Below are 23008 nucleotides of genomic sequence, written 5' to 3'. Positions count from 1 at the left end.
GTGGGGGCAGCCTCTGACCCCTCACATCCTTTGGACCTGCACACATTTAGATGAGTAAATATTAGAGTTGCACAGGGGGCAGAGGGGAGGAGGGGGAGTGGGCTAATTTTGATTCTTCTGGGAAATTAGCAGATGTCGGCTTCATTTCTCCAGCGGCTGCCTCGGGATCAGCAAACTGTGCTGAGGGCAGTGCCCACATTCCTGGGGATCGCTGACCCCCACGGGTTCTAGCTATATACTCGGGCGCTGATTTGAGGTCTGTTGTTTATCTGGGGTGGGCAGCTGGGAACAATGAGACCATTCAGGGCTGAAGGTGCTTCCTTCCGTCTAAGGCCTCATTCTTTGCCTCCTTGGACTTCTTTGTTGTTCTTGTTCTATTTAATAAACTGAGTGTGGGTGTGGGGAGAATTTGAATGGCCAGTGACCAAGGCGGATGACTGAGGACTCTTGATCAGAATGCATTTCAGGGCAAGTGGCCCAGGCTGAGCAAACCTCCCCCAAGAGGCCCTGCCCACACTTCTGCCCCCGCTTCTGCCCCCACCTCCAATTTTGGCCTTGGTCTCTTTAGTCTGCACAAGCCAAAGCCAGCCAGAACCATGGGCTGGTCCTGACACATGGGTCTCATTCCTGACCCAGGGCATGGGGTTCTCTGGGGAAAATGAAGGGCACATTTACACAACTGAGCCCCGACCCATGGTGAACGTACCTTGTATTCCTTTCCCGAGGGTCAGTTTCTAACTGTGACATGTAGCCAAGTAGCCAAGATCTCTATTATTTGGGATGATGAAAGTCCCCCCAGTAATCCCTTATTTCTCTGTTTTGTTTTCGATAGCATTATTAGCATCATCATCATTCTGGCTGGAGCAATTGCACTCATCATCGGCTTTGGCATTTCAGGTAGGTGATCCTCTGAGTCAGGAGATGGAGTTTGGCCTTAAGCTCCCCTTCTCTCAGGTGCAGCCCTCTGGGGAGCAACCACGCTCTCCAGGTAAAGGTCCCGGAGCTCCTTTACCAGGTGGGTGACCGGGGAGGCTCTGTGTCTGATGGCGAGGCTGCCCGTGGGTCTTTAACAGTCCTTAATTTAGAGAAAGGCCAAGCTCACTGTGGCCACTGTAGCATGGCGCTAACAGATGCTTCCACAGTGTGGATGACTGGTTTCTGAAGGCAGCTTATGTTTCAAGTTACAGAAAGTCACCTCTCCCTTCTGGCGGACAGCCTATTTCTCTGAAGCACCTGCACACATTTGACGAACATTAATGGTCAAAGAGCCTGAATTGTACAAACGGGCAGATATTCCCGGCTTTTCCTTTGTACCTTAACACTGTGCATGTCTAGGTGTCTTGGGAGAGACCCCCGAGGTTGCCTAGTCCAATGTTTACTAGCTCAGTGTCTCCTCTACAATACACCTGAAAAATAGTCATAGTTGTCTCGGCTCAACGACTGCTACTGCCTCCCGGAGCAGCCAATTTCACTCTTGAAAAGCTTTTACTTATCAGAAATGTTCCTTACATCAAGCTAGAATCAGTCTCTCCCTGGGTCTGGCTTCTGAAGCCAAATCGAACCCCGCTTTCCATATGCCATCCTTCAGATATTCAAGAGAGCTACTGTTATCCTCCTAGGATCTCTTCTCCGGGCTGAAAATCATCAACTAAAAATCATTTAACTGGGGATCATCTGGAAAGAGTTTCCAGGCCCCCTATCCCTCAGCTCCCCTCCTAGAGCTGGAGTTCAGCTTCAGGCTCCTTCCAGAGACATCTGATCCAGAACCGAACAGAACACTCCAGTTGTGGGCGGAGAGGGCAGGCTCTGAGCTGCTCACCTCTTCCCACAGCCTTCTCGAGTTACAAACTGAATTAGATACGCACATCTCATGAAAGTTTTATGGGTAAAATTTGGGTGAGAATTCAGGAAAAGCTGCCCCTTCCTCTCTTCCACACCTGAGAATGATTTCCCTCCTCTCAGACGGCCGTGGTCCTGAGTATTTACTTGTACCTGCAGCACCTGTTACAGGTCTGAAGGACAGTTCCCTCGGCGGCCTGTTGGTTTGTAGTCTCTGAGAACAGGGGCAGAGGCGACCCTTTGTCTCTTTTTGTATCCCCAGCTCTTAGCCCAGTACCTGGCACAAAGCAGGTATTTAATAAATGTTGATTGATTGACTGATAGATAATGCAGCCTTTGTTTGTACAACGTTCCTCCTTCCTGAATTCTCACCCAAATTTTACCCATAAAACTTTCATGAGATGCGCGTATCTAATTCAGTTTGTAACTTGAGAAGACTAATTTACTACTTGGCAGGCCTTTATCGTCTTTTCCTCCTCCTATATCACTGGCCATCTCCTTTCTATTCGCAGGGCCTCAATAACATATTTTACTCAACTTTTTCTATGTGGTTATTCCCAGATAATGTATGATAGTCTACTTATACCCACCCATCTGTTTTTCCACTGCCCTTTAAGTCGTTTCCAATTTTAGCCCCTTTGTGCTCATGACATCCCATGATTTGTAGCCATAGAGCATCACCCAGAAAACAGTAGTGGTAAAAAAATGATTTTTTGGTGCCAAAGTGTTTAAGAACACCAAAAGCATTCTGCAATTTCTCAAATGCCAGGAAGCCTTAAGCTCCCCTCCTCTTCCCCATCTGAGCCCATGAATAATGAGGTCACTGTAACACTGTAAATATTCTGTACTAAATTGGAAAAACTTTAGATGGGGAGCATTATCTCAAGCACTCAGCTACTGGGATTCTGAAGAGGTTTCCAAGCTTTCTTTTTGTCCCTGAGACCGCCAACCTTTGCAGCAACTGGCATCTTTGTGGCTTGTTATTCCACATCACCTTGAATTACATCGCCTTTCCCCTACACAAACACCCATATATATCCTATGTAGAATATATAACATAAATATATCTTATAATATATATCTTTTTGAACCATTGCTGGTTTTGAGAATTTAAAGGAGTATTCTTTGTTGCAATAATTAATTTTTACTTAATAGTAGCTACCTTTGGGGGGGGGTTGCAGAGCACTTTACAAATATTATCGCATATGCTATTATCCTCATTTTGCAGATAAGGAAACTGAGGCAGACAAAGATCAAGTGACTTGAGTACGAGGCAGATAGTAATAGTGACCGAGATCACATTTGAACTCAAGGTTCAGAATTCCTGAATCCAGGTTCCGCATTCTACCCATTGCACCAGGTAGCAGCCTTCAACATGCTAATGAATTCATGATTGCATAAATGTGGGTAATTTCCCAAATCTCTGAAGATCGCCCATCCTTCTCATCCTTGTCTTTGTCGCCCAGACCTTTCTAGAAATCCTCCCAAAGGCTTCATCCACTTGCTAGGCTGGGAGAATTCTTCTCCTTACTTGAATATTGTATGGAAATCAGGGAAACACCTGGGCTACTTAACATGGCATCTAAGATAGATGAAGCACTCTGACGTCCACAATTTTTTTTTCAAATTGAACTCCATTTTTAGTTCATGCTCATTTTTGTTCGATTCAACAAGGATTTCGTAAGTTTCCACCATGAATTGGGTGCCAAACAAAGGGGTTTGTCCTATATCCTGGAAGCAGTGGGGAAGCCTGAAAGCTTCACTTATAGGAGAATGAGATTCTCAAGCCTTCTTTAGTTTTGTTTTTTTTTTAACTATTTTGATTTTTTAAATTTTGGTTAATTTGTTTGGCAATGTAGGTCATAGGTTCATCGATTTAGAGCTAGAAGGGCTCTCATTTTCCAGATGAAGAAATTGAGGGTCAGAGTCACTGAGCCTTGCCCATGGCCTCCCAGCCACAAAGAATCAGAAGCAGTATCTGAACCTTAGCAGAAAAGACAAGGACAGAGCCTGGAGGCAAGGAGACCAACGAGACCCTTGCAATAACCCAGCCAAGAGACAGACCCGACCCAGGGTGGCGGGCAGGGACAATCCCCATCACTTAGCAAAGAACCTTAATAAATGGACCGAGTACGCACCGAGCTCCTCTCACGTGCACGCTCAGAGTCCATATTTGATATCTCCAGACTTAATGAACATTGACGTTCATTCCATCTGCCGCAGTATTAACGAAAAGAGTAAACGGGGCCCAAGGCCGCAGCACGTCCCAGCGGCTCACCACAGGTGCCCGTTTTCCATCATTATGTCCGCTCTAAAAAGTTTCAGTTCATTTCCTACCTGTGGGCTCAAGGCCAACCCATTTAAATTAATTTGGTGAGTAGCAATATTACTGAAATTGAGATACATCATTACCATTGCACTCCTTTCATAAGCTCCACTAATTGCCTATTTTTATCCAAAAAGCAATCTGCTTCCGTCCAGCATGGCTGGTTCTTTATAAACTCCTGCTATGCATAGCTACATTACCCTCAAATTGACAGATGTTTTCTCTTAGTAATATTTGTTTCATTGTTGTAATAAGAATTGATGAGGGCAGGTATTTCCTTCTCTCTCATCAGCTAGTCTCTGGGTGGGGTGGTCCCATCATCAACTCATTCCTCTCCGGTGTCATCTCCCTCAGAACTGGGACCAGAAATCGGCCTGGAGTTAAACACATACTGATAATAGCTTGCATTTTCACGGCACGCAGAGTGCTTTATACAAACACCATCCCTTTGGGGCCTTTCCAGCAACCCTGTGAGGAAGGTCACAAAAGTATTATTATTCCCATTTTACAGGTGAGGGCTCCAGGAAGCAAAACGGGCCTAAAATGAGCCACATGTTATGACACTGCTAATAAGTGACAGAGCTGAGGTTGAGTTTCTACCACTATAGGTGCTACCATTTTCCTCGTGATCCCTACAGGGAATGGGCTCTGATTAGTTCTTGATTAGTCAACATCTCTGGCCAGCATCGTTGGATCTGTGTTTAATGAGCTAAGGGAGGGGAAAAGCCCCAAGACGGCTCTTTTCAGTTTGGGGACAATTTTAACTCAATGCCATGAATGACCCTGAAAATCTCTCTCCAGTCTACCTCTGGATGCCTGGATTCGGTGCATTCATTCTCTGTGAAGGTGTCAGAGAAGCTCCAGTATACAACATAATTGTTACTAATACGTGTGTAAATTATTAGGCAAAGTGTCCAGCTCAGCAGAAAACAATGCAAGGATTATATTACAGAAACATCAAACATCAGCAAGGATTCTTCTCAGCAGTATAGAGAAGTGCCCAAATAATTCAGAAGGGTTTTTCTTGTGTCTGAAGGAAGCCCCGGGAATCTCATGACAGAGGAAGAATCCCTTGAAGACCTCTGAGGTTTTCTGTAGCTTAAAGTAGTGAATTGAATTTCATCTTCTCCTTCCCTTGCTTCGCACTTCTAAATGAGATGACAGTGATCAGTGAAATGGGCAGAGAAGGGGTAGCATTTTTCATTGGGTTCTTAACTTTTCACATTTGCAGTAGGTGAAAATTCATTCATCAATGCATGATTTGTTGACCTTGAAATCATTTTGTCTTAGCTTTCGCTTTTTTTAATTGACTTAATTCCGTATTAATTCTTAAATGGGAGATAATGATAATGTGTAATGCACTAGAAAGCATACTGGGAGTCAGGAAAAGGGTTCAGATCCTTCCCCTGCTAATACTTTGTCTGACTGGGAACAAATCATTTAATTTCTCTGGCCAATAAAATAAGGATAAGATGAAAAATAAGACCCTTTCTACCTCGGAAGGTCTCTTCTACTATTCTGGGATTGAATGATTCCATATTGTCATGTAATGATTTTAACATATGCAAGGACCTAGGATGTACTATAACATATTTAATATGTATGGGAATGCCTGCCATCTAGGGGAGGGGGTGGAGGGAAGGAGGGGAAAACTCGGAACAGAAGGGAGTACAAGGGATAATGTTGTAAAAAAATAAATTACCTATGCATATGTACTGTCAAAAAAAAAGTTATAATTATAAAAATTAATTTTAAAAAATGGAATTGAGAAATATTTAACAAAGTAAATAAAAATACACTATAAAAATATGCAAGGTACTTTTATATTCGTTCTCTTACTTGATTCAGGACAATGGCCGTCTAGATTTAGGAGAACCTGAGTCTGACTAATGAAAATGAACAATAGAGAGACTGTCTTGCCAAGGCCACACAGCTCAGGTTCTACTCAGGCCAGAATTTATTCTTCTAAATTTGTCAGATTGGGGGATATGACCTTTCTGGAGCTTCATTTTTCTCATAGGGAAAATAGATGTCTTTGTTTCTCATCAACAGGGAGGTTGTAAGAATGACTTTAGAGGGATTTTGTAGATCCTGAAAGGTCTTTTTCCTTCATTCTAGCAAACAGAGATCCACACGGGATCACAGATTGAGAGAAGAAGGCACCTCAGAGATCAACTAATCTAATGCTCTCATTTATAGATGAAGAACTAAGATCCAGACAGATTGAATAATTTTGTCTCAAGTCACACAGATATCAGAATTAAAAATCTAATGTTTTCCACATCCATTTCTTTACAAATATTTAGGTTGTAACAAATTCAAACCAGCCCCTCGCCCAGCTGAAAGTATTCTTTCCCTCCATAATTTTCCTAAAATACTTTTGTTTGGATGGCTTCTTTATCCCCATCACATGCTTGTATTATGCTTACTTGTGTACACCCTCCCTGATTAGATTGTAAGTTCCTTCAAGTCAGAGCCATGTCATTTTTAAATCTATATCTCCCTATCACCCAGGACTGTGCTCTGCTCCTGGTACGTGCTTAAGAAATGTTTGCTGAATTGAACTCAATCCCATCAAGTTTTTAGTCCTGAGGCTGGTCATTTGTAAACCCCTGGAGTAATCTATGTCTGATGTTTTTCATTCTACCGATGTAAGCCCCTTTGGCTCTTTTTGACCATAAATCACTCCCAGAATATTACCTCTACCCTTTACCCCTTCCCCAAATTTCTACAGAGCTTTCCTTGCTTCTGCTCACTCTTTGGCAGAATCCAACAAGGATTCTTGAAATATGTTCTAGACCCAAACTGCAATGCTGGAAGGTCTCAATCCTTTCCCATTCCAGCTTGACAGGCTTTAATTTTGTTCCATTTTTAATACTAGCCTTGTTTGAGCTACATTTTTTTTTATTTCCTCGTGGGCTTTTTTTTAATTATTATTCTTTTCATCTTATACTATGAATCTTTAGGTCTGATTTTTTTTTCTGTCATATAGGATGAATAGAATAATGTAGAACTGGAAAAACATTAGAATTTATCTAGTCCAGCCTATTCATTTGCAGATGAGGAAACAGATCTAGAAAAGTAACATTATCTGGTTAAGAAGTAGACCATGGGTCCATGACTTCCTGGCCCATTGTTCTCTTCCTTGCATTTTGCTTCCTCTCTTGTTCTTCATAGTGCTTTAAAGAAAGCTGTGGTTCGTTGGGAAAAGTACCAATTTTATAGTCAGAATCTGAGTACAAAACTCATTCCCAACGTGCCAATTTTATAGTCAGAGAATGAGTGCAAAACTCATCTCTTTCGATTGCCTATGTGATCTTGAAAAGTTCTCTGTGCCACAGCCTTAGTAAAATGAAGGGGGAATGTAAGATTAGAGAGTCTTTAAGGACCCTTCAAGCTACAAAACTATGAACTGATTTCTTTAAAACCTGGTCTTTTCTCTTTAGCCAGATCTCTTACTTGATGCACAGCAGGTGGTCCCAAAACATCTTCCTTTGATAATATTAATATGAGAGCAGTAAGAATTCAAAAAATCAGACTCTAGATCTCTGCAAGTCCACTGGTGCTAGTCCAAGGCTAGACTTGGAAATGACAATTCTTTATACCTAGAATTACCAGGGATAATAACTTCAATGTACTCAAAGGAAGATGTTCACCACAGCCAGCCTTGAAGAAAACCTGCCCATACTAGCAGGTGGTAATCAGAAGAACCATTTACTTTAAAAGATAAAGATATCTATGTAGATTTTTTAAAACTTGGTATATAAGTAAATAATATATTCTGTGTTTTTTCCTTTAAAAAAAGAAAAAAACATTTGGAATTTAGTTAGGTATTTTACTACAGCAGTGTCTCACTCAGTTACAGTCTCAGATGTGATCAGAGGCTACTGAAAGCTACAGAACAAAAATAACTATAATGTTTTTATTTGAATGGATCTTTAAATGGGCAGGTCTTAGTCATCACGCCTTCCTGCAGTTTCTTCATGCAGGTTCCATCTAATGTGCTGGAGGCCTTTCTCAAGGTCTCTCAATATTGTGGTGACTTGTCCTCCATTCCTGAAGAGGACCATTCCATCAGGGAGGTGGCCGTGACTTGTGAATGAATTTTATTTAAGTGAGGCAGGACTGTGCAGAGTCACCAGTCTCACTTATGCAGAGAGAGTGGCCAGATATGGAGCAGCATGACTGCAGAGGGCCCCAGATGTATAGTGGGAAACCAGCTTAAGCGCGGATCTTTCCCAGGTTTCAATCTAAGAAAATGTCCAATCAGTGATTGGACAACCTTATAGTGTAGCCAAAGGACCAGGAGTCTTCTTGATCTAAGAGATTGTTCTGCTAATAAAGGCTTTGGTTGATTTTGCCTAATTCTTGGATTTTATACATTGTTTTTCACTCCTAAAAAGGGAAGGGGAGAAAGGAATAAGCATTTTATGGCACTTACACATGCTGGGCATTGTGCTAGCTAAACACTTTACAAATATTATCTCATTTGATTTGAAAAAAGAGGACAACAAATGATCTGTGGGATAGTAGAAAGGGTGCTGGACTCAGGATCAGAGGGCCTGTTTTCTAATTCTGGCCATATTCCCGAGTCTCTTAGTCACTTCTTGTGGCCTTGGTTTATTCTTCTGTTAAATGAAAGCCTGGATAACTGAAGATCCCTGCCTATTCTTTGATCCTCTGCCTACTTAGTCATTGGCGTTTCTTATTCCCTTTATTAAACTACAACCTGCATGAATTTGGACATTTCCTTGTTCATTAGTGTATGTCCAGCCCTTAAAAGCCACAGTTGCCTGACCAGAACTGCCTAAGGAACATACTTATTTAGTCTGTAAACGATTGCAAGCTATCTTAAATAGTTTTTCACTTCATAGCAACATCCTTATAAGGTACCACTCTGGCCCTGTCGCTTCTGCCCTCCACAATGGCTAATGAATGAAGGCCAGACCTTTGAGTGGAGCCTTCAAGTCCTCCATCTCATCATTCCCCTCTCTTACCTGTGAATCCAGGAAGCTGTAGCAGGTACAGTGGCCACATCCCAGTAAAACCTTCTAAGAAGGTGGGCCAAACCAGACTGACAATAATAGACAAACCTCAAACCCGTTAATGACTTGGGGGATTCTACCCCAAGCAAGGGAAGACTTCCTCTGATGGAAGAGCCACAAAGGTGGCTGATGCAGGAGGGCTTGGAGCTTGGTCAGACATCAAAGACCTCAAGGTCGTCCACTACAACCCAGGCCATCCTGAGATTTCCTGTCTAGTCTTGCCTCTGGACCTTGATGACTCTGGAAGACAGAATGAGGGCCACAATTTGATGCAACTCTGTCTCCCTTAAAACCAAGTCACACACACATTGCTTATCACATTGTGATGTGATTGATCCTCGTCAAAGATGAAGGATGTCCAGCAACATTCGCTCTTTCTATTGGGCCCTTCATGGACAGGCCTGCCTTTAATTACACTTCATCAAAATCTGCCATCCTTCCAAGTACCATCATCTACCTCACCTGTTCTTTCACCCTACTCTCTTAGAAAAAGTTGTCTCCTCTTGATACCTTTCACTTCCCCACCATCCATTGACTTCTCAGCCCTTTTGATTTGCTTTCTGAACCTAAAATGCTACTGGAGGGATTCTCTTAACAATCATTCATCAAGTAAATCAGACGGTCTGCCCTCTTTGTCCGTTACCTCTCTGTAAATCAACACCACTGACCACCTCCTCCTCTTGAATACTTTCTCCTCCCTGGGTTTGAATAGCTTTCCTTTCTCTTAATTTCCCTGGTTCAGTCCTCTTTTCATCTCCTAATTATGGGTGTTGCTCAAGATGATGAATATTCTCATTTGTTTCCATGACTGCAATTATCCTTTCATCTGCTCTCCTGTGTTTCCAACACCCTAGTATTTTCTTTCACCTGAATATACTTCTACATCATCAAACTCAAAAGATCCAAAGCTAAACTCCTCTTTCCATTTAAAACTATGCTTCCTCCAAACTTTCTCATTTCTGGTCATAGAATCATCACCAGGCTTGAAACCTTGTGATCGTTCTGGCTCTTCCTTCTCTTTCTCCCCTATACATCTTGCTCAGTTGCCAATTCCCATTTATTTTTCCTTCGCAATCTCTTTTTATTTCTGTTTCTTTCTACTCCCACTGGACCCTCCCCCCAAATCCAAGCCACTCCCAGAATTCTCATGGGTCCCTAATATCTGTGTTCCTCTTTTTTCCTTTGACCTTGGAAGTGGGGGAATGAGAGTCACAATGACATTTGGAGCTGGAAGGCATTCATTTTGTACTAATTCTATTTTTAACACGAGGAAAATGAAGTCCGTAGAAGTGACCTCTCCAGAGTCAAGGAGGTGATAAGGAGCAGAATCTCCTTTGTCTCAAAAGTCCTTTGACTCCAGATCCATTATACGACACCACCTCTCCTCCATCATCCATTTTAACTTCTGCCCCTGTTAGCTCTGACAATCACCCATGATTTGGCATTATCACCATCTAGGAATTCACCACACAGAATTGACAGAGGCAGGGTAGGAATAGTGGGGAAAGTGTAGGATGGGACTCAATTTCCCCCTCTGACACTGACCTCCCTGGGCGACCACTCACCCTTTCCTCATCGGTACAATAAAATAATTGGACTACACAGGCTTTTCCAATTCTAAATATATGGTCCTATAAATTTCATTTTGTTTTTCAGGATACTTCTCGGCTTAAACTGTCAAAATATCTTTATTGTTCATGTATCTGATAAGATTAATTAACAAACCAATCATTTATTTCATGCTTACTACAACCAAAATATAGTCACTGGTTTTGTTTGTTTCTTTGGTTGGTTGGTTTTTAATTTGTGGTGTGCTTACAAAAAAAAAAAAAAAGGCAAAGTGCTTCAGGTGAGAAAAGGCCCTGACTTAGTCACTTGGTGTAGTGAATGGGATTAGATAAAGAGTTAGAAAGACCTCCAGTGCGACCCTTCCTGGGGACCCTTCATAGACTCCCCTTAAAAGGCGAGCAAACATTTCCTCCGGTGCTAATCTCTCTTTCAGGGAGGCACTCCATCGCGGTCACGACTCTCACCTCGGCGGGGAACATCGGGGAGGATGGGATCCTGAGCTGTACCTTTGAGCCCGACATCAAGCTCAGTGACATCGTGATACAGTGGCTGAAGGAAGGAGTCATGGGCTTTGTCCACGAGTTCAAAGCAGGCAAGGACTATCTGTCTGGTCAAGATGACATGTTTAAGGGCCGCACCGCAGTGTTTGCAGATCAAGTCATAGTTGGCAATGCTTCCCTAAAGCTGAAAAACGTGCAGTTAACAGACGCCGGCACCTACAGGTGCTACATCGTCACCTCCAAGGGCAAGGGGAACGCCAAACTGGAGTACAAAACCGGAGGTGAGTCACAGCTGGGAAAGGGGAAGGACGCGTCCCCCAAACTCACGTCGGCTTCTTTTGCAGACCTTGTAACCCCTAACAGAGTTCTTGACAGTCAGAAGGCACTTGGCAAATGAAGAAGAAATGAACTTGGATCAAATGTTTTGCAGAGAATCTAGGACCTAGCTCGCCCCTGCATCTCCCACTATCTCATCCTATAGGTCTAGGAGAAATGAATTTAACTTCAAAATAGAGCCACTTTTGGAGTAAGAAGCAATATCTGCAGGGGGAAGAAGTGCCTGAGCTTTATTATTATAAGTCTAGAGCTGGAAGGGACTTGAAAGATTAACCAGTCCAACCCTCCATTTTACAGTCCTAGAGAAGTTAAGTGACTTGCCTAAAGAGAGAGAGGGGATTAGAACTCAGGCCTTGAGATCTTTCCCCTATATCCTTTTATCTATTTACAGTTGCTAGGACTGGATAACTTCCATAAAATTAGTGAAAAAACATTTATTAATTGCCTATGTGACAGCCACTATGCTAAGTGCTGGGGATGCAAAAAAAGGCCAAAGACAGTGCTGACCCTTAATGAGCTCAGTGTCTCTGTCCCTGTGTCTCTGAGTATGTTTCTCCCTCTGTCTGTCTCTCTCTTCCCATCTTTCTTCCTCCCTCCCCCTCTGCCATTTCCTCTTTCCCTGTCTTTCAGAATGTTCTTTAATTCCCCTGAGCACTTTCATTTTCTTTTCTTACAAAGCAGTTGTATATTTGTCCATCCCCTGGCATGGGCAAGGAGAGTAGGCTCCGAGTCTGTATTAGCATCTCCAGCTTTTGGCACACTACCTCACACCCAGCAGACATGATACTTTTTTAAAAATCTATCTGAATTGTGCTCTAGTCCTAGGATGCTTCTATGAGCAGCCAGACCCACACACAGGACCCTGGGAAGCCTGATGCCCAGGGCTAGGTATAAACTCGTTTTTTGGGAGTGATTGGGTACTCAAGACCCCTGCAGTAGGGGTTCTCCTTCCAAGTCTCTCACTTTCCCATCTATCCTCTTCATCTATACAAAAATAATTTTCCTAAAGCACAGGTCTGCTCGTGTCACTCCCCTAAATAAACTCCAAATGGATGCAAGTTAATTAATGCTTTTACTTTTGAAATTTTGCTCTCAAACCACTGACTTGTACCTTTAGTCCTGACCTCTGCTCTCCTCTGGATTACATTTTAGCCTTCAGCATCCCAGATGTGAATGTGGACTACAACGCCAGTTCAGAAAGTCTGCGCTGCGAGGCTCCCCGATGGTTCCCCCAGCCCACTGTGGCCTGGGCCTCTCAGGTTGACCAGGGAGCCAACTTTTCCGAAGTTTCCAACACCAGCTTTGAGCTGAACTCTGAGAATGTCACCATGAAGGTGGTGTCTGTGCTCTACAACGTCACCGTCAACAACACCTACTCCTGCATGATTGAGAATGACATTGCCAAAGCTACAGGAGATATCAAAGTGACAGGTGGGTCCCTCTACATCTGTTCTGGGCATGGAATTGAAGGGACTCGGACTGGGTTAGAGAACTGGTGGCAGACTGAAATTTAATCTGATTGGATTCAATAGCTATTCATGGTTCTGCAGCCATCCAAGCCAGTTTTCTAACAACTCAGAGTAATTATACAACAGATTCACCTGAAGCAGCCGCTCACAAAAGCTGATTCACGGTGTACCTGGGAGCTGATGGGTTTAGACTACAATGTGGGGATGCGATTTCCTCTGATGCGGCTCTCAGGCCTCGCCTGTCCCTAGTATATGAAAGATCTCGAATAGATCCAGTGGTTTTTAACCATTTTAGAGTGAACTTCGTAGCACTGCTTGAAAGCTTTGAACTTAACTGGCCTCCCAGGTTGGACAGATGCAGATCTAAACAGTCCCAGAAGCATCCAGCTCTCCTTGGGTTCTTTTAGAATACAATTTGTGGTGGGGCTAGTCTTTCAAGAAGTTTTTCTAGACTGACCAGGACGCCCTGGGTTTATGTAAGAGTGAGGATGGAATCAAATTGGTCTCTAAGATAAAAAGTAACTAGAAAAAATTTAATTCAGAAAATCCAGTTGTTATTTACTCATATCACCATCAACCAACATTGTTTTTAGGGGCCTTTGATTTTGAAGGCTTTAAAAAAGGAGTTGTGGAATGAGTTGATTGGGAATTCAATTCCCATCGAGTGACATTTCTCCACATATTACAAAGACTGTCTATTGGCATAGAAAGGTCAAGAACGGCATACAACACAAAGGATTCTGGACTTTTACTCCATTCAGAGACTGGGTCCTTGGCTGCCCACAAGGAGGTCACATACAAAAGGGGAATCAGACCTAAAGGCCTAAGACCCAAAGAAAGTATTTGGAACAGAACAGCACAGAAATCATTAATCTGATCACTTCCTTGCTAGACACTCAATAAATATTTGTTGAATGGATGACTGTGTTATGGTCTGTTTCTTACTATTGATAACTTAGGTGACCCCTGGTAAGCCAATCTATTTCTTCACTCACTGACTTTCTCAACTATAAAATGAGCAGTTTTTCTCCCTAAGCATTTTACTAATGTTGTGAGGGTATCTGTAAAGAGCTAAATACTATGCAAGAAAATGCTATATGCACATAGGGATTTTCCATGAACATGTTTGTTGAGAAAATGAACCAAGGAAGTCTATTCTATTATTAGGCAATGTGTAATATTATTCTATTGGCAAAGGTTCTCATTTGACTGAGTGATCATGGGAATGGGTCCAAGAATGGAATTTCCTTTGAAAAAAGATCTGCTCTTAAGCCAACTATAAATTAAATGGTGATCTGGAAAAAAAATGGCTTTTGTTAAAAACAACTTCTATTGTTTCAGTGTTTGCTATTTGTTTGCTAATGAGCCACATGAAGAAAAAAAGCACCCAGTTTGCCCTCAATGGTATTTTTTCCCCTCCATCTGCAGATTCTGAGATTAAAAAAAGGGGCCACCTGCAGCTGCTGCATTCCGAAGCTGGCCTGGCAGGCTCATCCCTCTGTGCCCTCGGTTGGGTGCTTCTGCCCCTCGCCCCGCACTTGATGCTCTTATAGGTTCTCTGGGATATACAGAAACATACACAGTCATTAACAAAACAGGTAAGATACCCAGGTGAAAGGTATGGGAAACCATTTCTGAATTATATGTGCATGAAGGTAATTTCAAGAAGCTTTGCTCACAGTTGTTGGTCTCAGAAAACAATTAAGCAAATTCATGAACCGGAGCTCTATTTATTCACAAACTCTCTGGGATAATAACATTCACTTCTCAGCCCCATGCTCCAAATGCACCACCCTCCTTTGCAGAAGTGGGAGGACTGCAGGGGAAGAATGCTGCATCTATTGTCAGACATCTTGGTTAATTTTTTCTTTTTTCTTATACAAACTTTGCAGAAAGCCATCTTTTTTGGGTAGCAAACAATTCAGAAATGAAAATGGTACACAAAAAAGATATCAGGCATTTTTTAAAAAAAAACTTGTGCTCGTGATACTGGAATCAGTGTCCCCTAGGAAAGGATCTCATATTCTTCTGATGTTGTATACATGCCTCTGTACTTTTATTTATTTCAAAACCCTTGGCCTGTTTTTAGAATGCCCTTTCCCCCCATCTCTATTTTTTGAAATCCTTCACATTCTTCAAGATTCAATAAAAACACTACATGACACCTTTTCTGACGGTCCTTATGTAGTTCTTATATCTCTCATTACACTTATTAGAGTCTATTTTGTACCTGTGAGACCCTAACCACCAAGAGCCTCAGTTTCCTCATCTGTAAAATGAAGATAATAATATTTGGACTACTAACTACACAGGGTTGTCTTGAAGAAAGCACTTTGTAAAGAATAATATTCAACATAAATATGAGCTTTAATATTATCATTATTTTGATATGTGCCTTCTCTCTCTTCCAGGATAAACTCATTTGAATCAGGGATGATGTTTTATTTATTTTTGTATCTCCTGCAGGACACAGCAGTCTACCCTGTATATAGAATATGATTAATCAATGTTTAATTGAACCGAAATTTTATTAGGATTTGTAGAAATATCTTTTACTGATGGGCGTCATATACTTCAATGAAGGCAAAACAATATAAAACAAATAAATAATTAGCCCTGACCAGAGAAGGATGAAAAGGCCCCACTAATGTGTTAATTCTTTTAACTCAACAAATAGTCACTGAGCACTGTGTGCTAGAGCCAGCAAGAACTGAATTTTCAACACGATCACTGACATTTCAGAAATGAGCAAATGCTACAAGCTTTAATAGCTTACAATGATGATTGATATGATATCATCAATTATGTTAATAACACTTTCTACTGCCTCTTCTCCCTTTTCCTCCCCATTCCAATTGATTATAGCACATCAGCATCTTCCACAAACTCAAATTTCATTGTTTCACTCTACTGCTCAGGACCCAATAATGGCTCCTTTTTCCTCATTGTCAACTCTAAGATCCTCATCTCAATGTTTAAGGACCCCCATTGACATTTCAGCATTTCTTATTACTGCCCAATATGGCTCTCCACTCCAGCCGAACTAACTTGCTCCTTCCTATAATCATCTCACTGCCTTTTCTTCTGCCATTCCTGCTACATAGAATAGTTCCCTCTCCCTTCCTCTCTGACAGTATATGTGAATCACACTTCCCTTGGGACCTACCTCAAAATTGGCTTCCAAAGAGTCCTCCCAAAGTAGCCTCTCCTTTCTGCTCCAACACTGAGGGAATTTAAATAGAATTTATGCCATAATACCTTGTGCTTGTTTGTTTCTTTAAACATATTCTCTAGATGCATGAATCATGAAATTATGCCTTACTTAGGAGGTAAGCTGTACCAAAGGCAGATAGGCTATCTTGTATTTCTTTACGCAGAATTACAGTGTTTTGCTACTGGAAGGGACCCCATGGGCCCTCTGATCCAAATCATATATCAGAGGCAACCCTTCTAGAGTCCATTGGACAAGTGGCCATTTAGCCTCTGCTCAGAGACTCCCAGTGAGGGAGAATGTGAAGCTCCCTTACTAAGGCGTTGCATTTCCCTGCACACAGTTCTAATTATTGGGAAGCTTGTTCTGATATTAAGACTCATTTGCAACTTCTATCTATTACTCCTGGTACTGCTCCATCTCTGATTTCTCTTCCATGTAACAATCCTTCAAAATATCTGAAGGCAGCTAGCGTGCCCCCATATTCCCAGTTCCTTCCATCAGAATTCATTGCATGAACTTCACCGTCTACACTGCCTTCCTCTGGATGCTCTAAATATAATTATAAAAAAATATATACAACGCTCTATTTGTAGTGGGACTATAGCAACCGACTATTCTCTTTATTCCTGAAAGACAAGTCTTTTTCAATAAAGCCTCAAATCACACCATTATGATCTTCTGGTTTTTTAAACCACAAAATCACCCCATCAATTCAAAATGAACTTGCAGCCCACTAAGACCCCAATAACTTTGTCAAACTCTTTAACCATGGCTTTTTCCCTTACCTTATATTTATGAAGTAAACTTGTTGAACTCAAGTTTAAGACACTGCTTTTATTCCTAATAAATTTGGACTTGGTCCAGTGTCCCAGTCTGTCAAAATCTTTCCGAATCCTACTCAATCATCTTCCCAGCTTTGCATCATTTGAAAACCTGACAAACATATAACACCTGTATCTTTACCCAAGTCATTAATTAAAATGTTAAAAAGCACAAATTCCTGGAGTACTCCATTGGAGACCTCCTTCTAAGTTTCAATATAGAATTATTAATAATTACTCTGGTTCCAGTCATTCTAGGTCTATCTCATTGTACTAGCATCTAATCTATATTTCTCCATCTTTTTCATGAAAGTGATATAAAAGACTTTGTCAGATGTCTTGTTAAAATCTAGGTGCACCGTAACTACCAAGAACTTTTCCTTGATTTTTCAACTTAGTAATTCTACAAAAAGAGGAAATAAGGTTAGTCTGATATAACTATGAGAAAGTGGGACGCAAAGGCCTCTGAATTCCCTTCCAGGTCTAAGTCTATGGCTCTATGATCCATTCTTTTTTTTTAATTTTTTAAATTAATTTTATAATTATAAAAAAAATTTTGACAGTATATATGCATGAGTAATTTTTTATAACATTATCCCTTGTGTTCATTTATAACATTATCCCTTGTGTTCATTTTTCCAAATTTTCCCCTCCCTCCCTCCACTCCCTCCCCCCCATGACAGGCAATCCCATACATTTTACATGTGTTACAGTATAACCTAGATACAATATATGTGTGTAAATCCAATTTTCTTGTTGCACATTAAGTATTAGCTTCCGAAGGTATAAGTAGCCTGGGTAGATAGACAGTAGTGCTAACAGTTTACACTCCTTTCTCAGTGTTCCTTCTCTGGGTGTAGCTGTTTCTGTCCATCATTGATCAACTGGAAGTGAGTTGGATCTTCTTTATGTTGAAGATTTCCACGTCCATCAGAATACATCCTCATACAGTATTGTTGTTGAAGTGTATAGTGATCTTCTGGTTCTGCTCATTTCACTCAGCAACAGTTGATGTCTCTCCAAGCCTCTCTGTATTCATCTATGATCCATTCTTGATGAAGCTCTGCTGGTTCCTTTTCCAGAGGCTCTATAACCATTCCATTCATAGCATGCTCTAGAACTTTGCCAGGAATAGAAGTCAACCTCATTGGCCTCTAGTTTTTTATAAGTTTCATTTTCTTTGCTTTTATGGGGGCTGGGGACTTGTCCTTGTCCAGTGCTGCAGTATTTCTTCCCTCCCTTCTCCAAGGATCACTGCTCTTCACAGTCTGCATCTTCCAATTGCTTCAGTTCCTGGGATGTAGTTCTCCTGGGCTACCTACCTAAGTCATCAATGATGACATCGATGATAACTCTCTTACCACCTCCAGAAAATGAACAGATCTGCTCAATTTTTTTGTTTCTCCTTGCTAAGCACATAGTAAAGTTCTATGCAATAAATGTTTGTTGAACTAATAAATTAATAAATGACACCTTATTTTTATTTTTTTCCAGAGTCCCCAAAATCTCCTGGACTGTATCACACCTTGAAGAGATGATTTTTTAAACATGCTGCTTCTTTTTCTAGAGAGTAAATGCCTTTACTTCTAGAAATCTGAACTGAATAAGATCAGGAAGCAAAAAAGAAATAAAAAGCAACTCAGAAAACACAGCAGAGTATAGACAATTAGCCCACCTTCCTAGAAGCAGGTTCACAACTTGTAAAATGATTCATCTGAAACAGAACCTTTCTATAAATGTATCCGGACACAATGGACTTCCTGCCCACATCTCCCCACTCCCCACGTCAGACACAGACCTCTTCCCTGCTAATCCCTGGATGACCACCAGCATGGAAGGCAACTAAAGACGCTCTAAACTTCCCTTCAAATGTCCTCTATTAATGTACCCTGGGCTTCCTGAAGCACCGCAGTGTAGCGTGGCTAATGGCCCAGCCCCCAAAAGGGCTGCATTTCAGTACTGGGTCAAATCAGTACCATCTTCCTACGGCTGAGCACCCATGAAATGTAAGGTGTTTTCATTAGTTAAATGCACAAAATGATTTAGGTGCTCTCCCCACCTCACCCCCAGTCTTCAGGCCTCCAGGATTTAGAGGTGGGAGAGACCTTGGAAATCACCTAATTAATCCAAGCCTCTCACTTCAAAGACAGGGAAACAAAGTCCCGAGGCCTCCAGAGAACAGGGGGTCAGGGGGAAGTCGAGCTCTCTCCTCGCCTCGGCTGTTCTGCTACAACGTCCTTCCTGTAATGGTCCAGGGAGATGCTGTTGGATGTGAGAGGTCCTTGGGAGCGGGGCCTGTCTTGCTCTGTGAGCGGCTCTCAGCAGCACTCTGGAGAAAAGGCCCAGAACTGCCCATCTGGGGATGGGCCCAGCGCCGGCTCTCAGTGACCAGACCCGGGGAGCATCATCCGGCTGCTGAAACCCCTAATATCCTCCCTGCTTCTGGGAGGCCCCCAGTCTGTGAAGGAGCTCCTGCCTTCGCCTCCCGGTTCCTCCTCAGAATCCAGATGGGAAGGCCGCCCAACTGGGCTGTGCTGACAGAGGGACGGGGCAGCGGGCCTGGAGGCCAGCCCGACAGGGTGAAGAACCGGCCCAAGGGACAGTTCTTTCTGGTTCTCTTTACTGTTTTTCTGTACTAAGAGTCATCCCTTCTCCCTGGAGGTCACGCTTCAAGACTCTATTTCAGTTCTACTGTAGGAAACTTGCTTCCACATTTCTGTGAATTCCACATTTTTGCTGGAAACTCCCAACATCCACACCTGCTTCTGGGACACAGACCAGCAGCCCTTCTGTAACTTACAGACTTAGGGGTGCCTTTGTCCAGGGTCCCCAGCGGATGGGCCCGAGGCAGCCCTTGTCCTTCCTGCTCCCAAAGCCAGCCCTTGATGCAAGATGCCAGTCGGGCCAGTGAAGAGCCAGATTCGGGGACCGGCAGCATCAAGACCCTACCCAGGACAAGAGCCCAGAACTTGGGAGGGCTCAGACCAGACTGGGACGGAGAACCTTCTCTTCGCCTTCACTCCCTCTCACATGGCCCAATTCAACTCATCTCGAAATTTTAAAAATGGGACCCAGAGAGGATGATGACTGGTGAACTGTCCAGACAAAGTGAATTAGTAGCATAGCCGCGGCCTATCAACTGATACCCGGTCTGGGGGCGGGGCTCCTCCACTGTGGCTCCCTGCAGCTTAACGCCGGGCAAGCCCTTTGCCCACCAGGCCAAGGAGAGGCAAGCAGGAGAAAGATTCAGGCCCCTCTCCCACAAATTCTACATTCTCTCCTTTAACACTTAGTTACTGACCACGCAGCCACTGCTCCCGTGATGACGATACATCATACAAGCTGAAGCAAGGTCGAGGAAGGGAGTGAATGAGAGCCATGGGGAAAACCTGGAGAAAGGCTGGCTCCATGCCCAGGCCTGTGCCCAGCCCCCATGCCCAGCCCTGCTGCCCAAGTGCACGCACCCTCTGCAAGAGCTGAAGAATTCAAGGGAACCCACCTCAGGGTGAGCCTCGGGCCAACCGTGGGGGCCTGCTGTGAGAGCCCAGGGAGGTCTGCGCACGGCGCCCGCACGTGGGGCCTTTCTGGCCCCAGGGGTGGCTGGGCGCTGTGTGCATCCTCAGGAGCTCTACCCTCCCCAGACTCTCTCAGGCGGGTGAGATTCGATCAACGCCCAACGAGGCTGACTGGTTGTTTGTACTGTGCGTGGGCAGGATTGGAAACCCCCAAGGGAGCGGTGCTGGGAAATTCTAAGGAATCTCAGAGAAAGGTTCCCAGCGTTCTGGGGTGACCTGGCTTCCCTACAGCCTCTCCGGCCCTAACACCCCCCTCCCACTCTTCAGGGCCTGACAGTGGGAAAAGTGCTGGCTGGACCCAGAGGCCCGGCTCCCTTTCTCTGTGCCCGAGCCAGTCATTTCCTCGAGGGGTCGTAATTTCCTCCTCCATAAAATGTTAGACGCCCTCAGAGATGCCCCTGCCAGCTTAAATCTATGTTCTGAAGCTTCCTCCACCCGGCGCAGCCCTCACTGATCTCCCCTCCCCTTGGATTCCTATGAAAGTCTGTCACAAACACTTTAAAACTCAAATGTTTAATGTCTTATGTTGCATGATGTGCTTCACGTGTGTATGTCCTGCTTTCCCACTTAGAATGTAAGCTCGCCAAGGGCAGGTTCTCTTCCCACTGCCGCGCAAATTGTGGGTGCCCAATAAACACTTGCTACGTGCAGCTCCCGTGTAATGGTGCCACATTTACGACTGAGCTAGCTGGGACATTCAGAAGTCCGGAGGCTCCCGATATGCTCGATCTCCATGGGCGTGCTTTAGCCTGCCTGAATAACAATAAGGTGCCCATCCTGGCCCCTTCTTGACCTGACCCTGGCTTTTTCTACCCAAGTCCCAAAAATAAAACCTTTAGAGTATATTGTCCTGCTCCACCTATTAAAAAAAAAAACCACCATGTCACTAAATCTGGAGCACAAAGGCTGGCATTCAGAGTCTCTCATTGTTTGACCTCTGGGGTAAATACGTTCCCCTCTGGACCTGAGTTTTCTCATCTGTAAAATGAAGGTTGGACTTGCTAAGGTCCTTTCAGAGAGAAGCCCTATTATCTTGTGAACACAAATGAACAAACCGAGCAGAGGGAAGTCACTTCCAAGAAGTTACAAATGCTAACATCAGCGAGGCTTGTGGCTCACGTACCGCCTCAGACACTGACTAGCTGTGTGATTGTGGGAAGGTCATTTAACAGCTCTGTGCCTCAGTTTCCTCATGTGTAAAATGGGGATAATAATCGCACCTACCTCCCACGACAATATGTCAGGATCCATCATATTAAGATATGGAAAGCACTTTATAAACCTCAAAGCACCACACAAATACTAGCTGTTTTCCAAGTACCCTCCATCCCATGATGAAAACAAAGAGGAACCTGTCCCGAAAGTGGAAGAGGTGGGAGAAGAGACTAGGCTATTCAGAAACCTCTTTAGCTCGATATTTTGGAATGGTAATTCTAAAAGGAAGGGATATCATCGTCATCATTTTCAAAGCACTTTGCTTTCAAACACATGTTCACTCACGAGACCAACTCTAAACAATCTCTCTCTGGTTACAGAGAAGTTGGATGTTTGACACAACCAAAGGCCTTGTCCAATTCTCTATGGATACAAATCAGGTCCCAGGACACTTAGGGAACTGGAGCAGGACAGGTCAGCAGGTGTAGATAATACATACTCTTTAAGGAGAACGCAATAAAAACCAGAGGTAACTATTTTAAATGTTCCACAGAATGACACAGGGTGAAAGAAGAAAAATGAAATAAAGCCGGGCTGAGTCCAATCTTCAAAGAAGGAGAGGGAGGGGAGGGAGTTTGATGGGCTCCAGTTCATTTCTGGGTCCTGGGCTATACTTGCAACCCAGTGAAAGGGCCGTCTTCCCTGAGATGCTCTAAAGGCAGGGAATTTTGCTTTTTCACCATCCTCATTTTCTTTTTTTTTCCAGTTGAATCCAACCCCTAACTTTCCCTTTTCTAGGTCATGAAGGTAATATGAATTCTGGAAAGAGAATGAATAATCACTTTCTTGTTTTTTCAGAAGCCTCTCACTTCAGCTTTACAATAAGAAGAATGTTTTAACTACATGCTAAATGATAAGCACGACATCTCTTCAAGAGAGGATCATTGCTCCCTTTTTCTTTTTTGTTAATTATGAAACAGGTCTCTGGCAGAAAAGGAACCTCCAGGATTTCAAAGATGTTCAGGGCAAAACGTACACCAGTAAGTTCACTCAGCAGCAATCAACTAACATTTTCAAATGTCTAAAATGTGCGAGGCTAGGCAATGACAGTAATTTAAAGTGAAATAAAGTGCATTTGAGAGTGCTAGCTAAGCTAGCT

At 43.1% G+C, this 23008-nt stretch overlaps 1 protein-coding gene across 12 annotated transcripts in view; it reads left to right on the top strand.

The window, feature by feature from the left end:
- Window positions 1-21344, top strand: part of VTCN1 (V-set domain containing T cell activation inhibitor 1) — an 80852-nt gene extending 59508 nt beyond the window's left edge. For all 12 annotated transcript variants that reach the window (XM_074263211.1, XM_074263208.1, XM_074263206.1 and 9 more), the window contains 5 exons: window positions 833-897; window positions 11213-11560; window positions 12768-13046; window positions 14513-14682; window positions 18614-21344. In XM_074263211.1, the coding sequence (XP_074119312.1) occupies window positions 833-897; window positions 11213-11560; window positions 12768-13046; window positions 14513-14637 (817 nt within the window). In that variant the 3' untranslated portion in view covers window positions 14638-14682; window positions 18614-21344. The remainder of the gene's footprint in view (window positions 1-832; window positions 898-11212; window positions 11561-12767; window positions 13047-14512; window positions 14683-18613) is intronic.
- Window positions 21345-23008: the final 1664 nt, after the last annotated feature.

The sequence above is a fragment of the Sminthopsis crassicaudata genome, chromosome 4, assembly GCF_048593235.1.
Source record: "Sminthopsis crassicaudata isolate SCR6 chromosome 4, ASM4859323v1, whole genome shotgun sequence".
Classification (NCBI taxonomy): domain Eukaryota; kingdom Metazoa; phylum Chordata; class Mammalia; order Dasyuromorphia; family Dasyuridae; genus Sminthopsis; species Sminthopsis crassicaudata.
The sequence above is the reverse complement of the archived record's forward strand: the minus strand, read 5'-3'. Positions and strand labels throughout refer to the sequence as shown.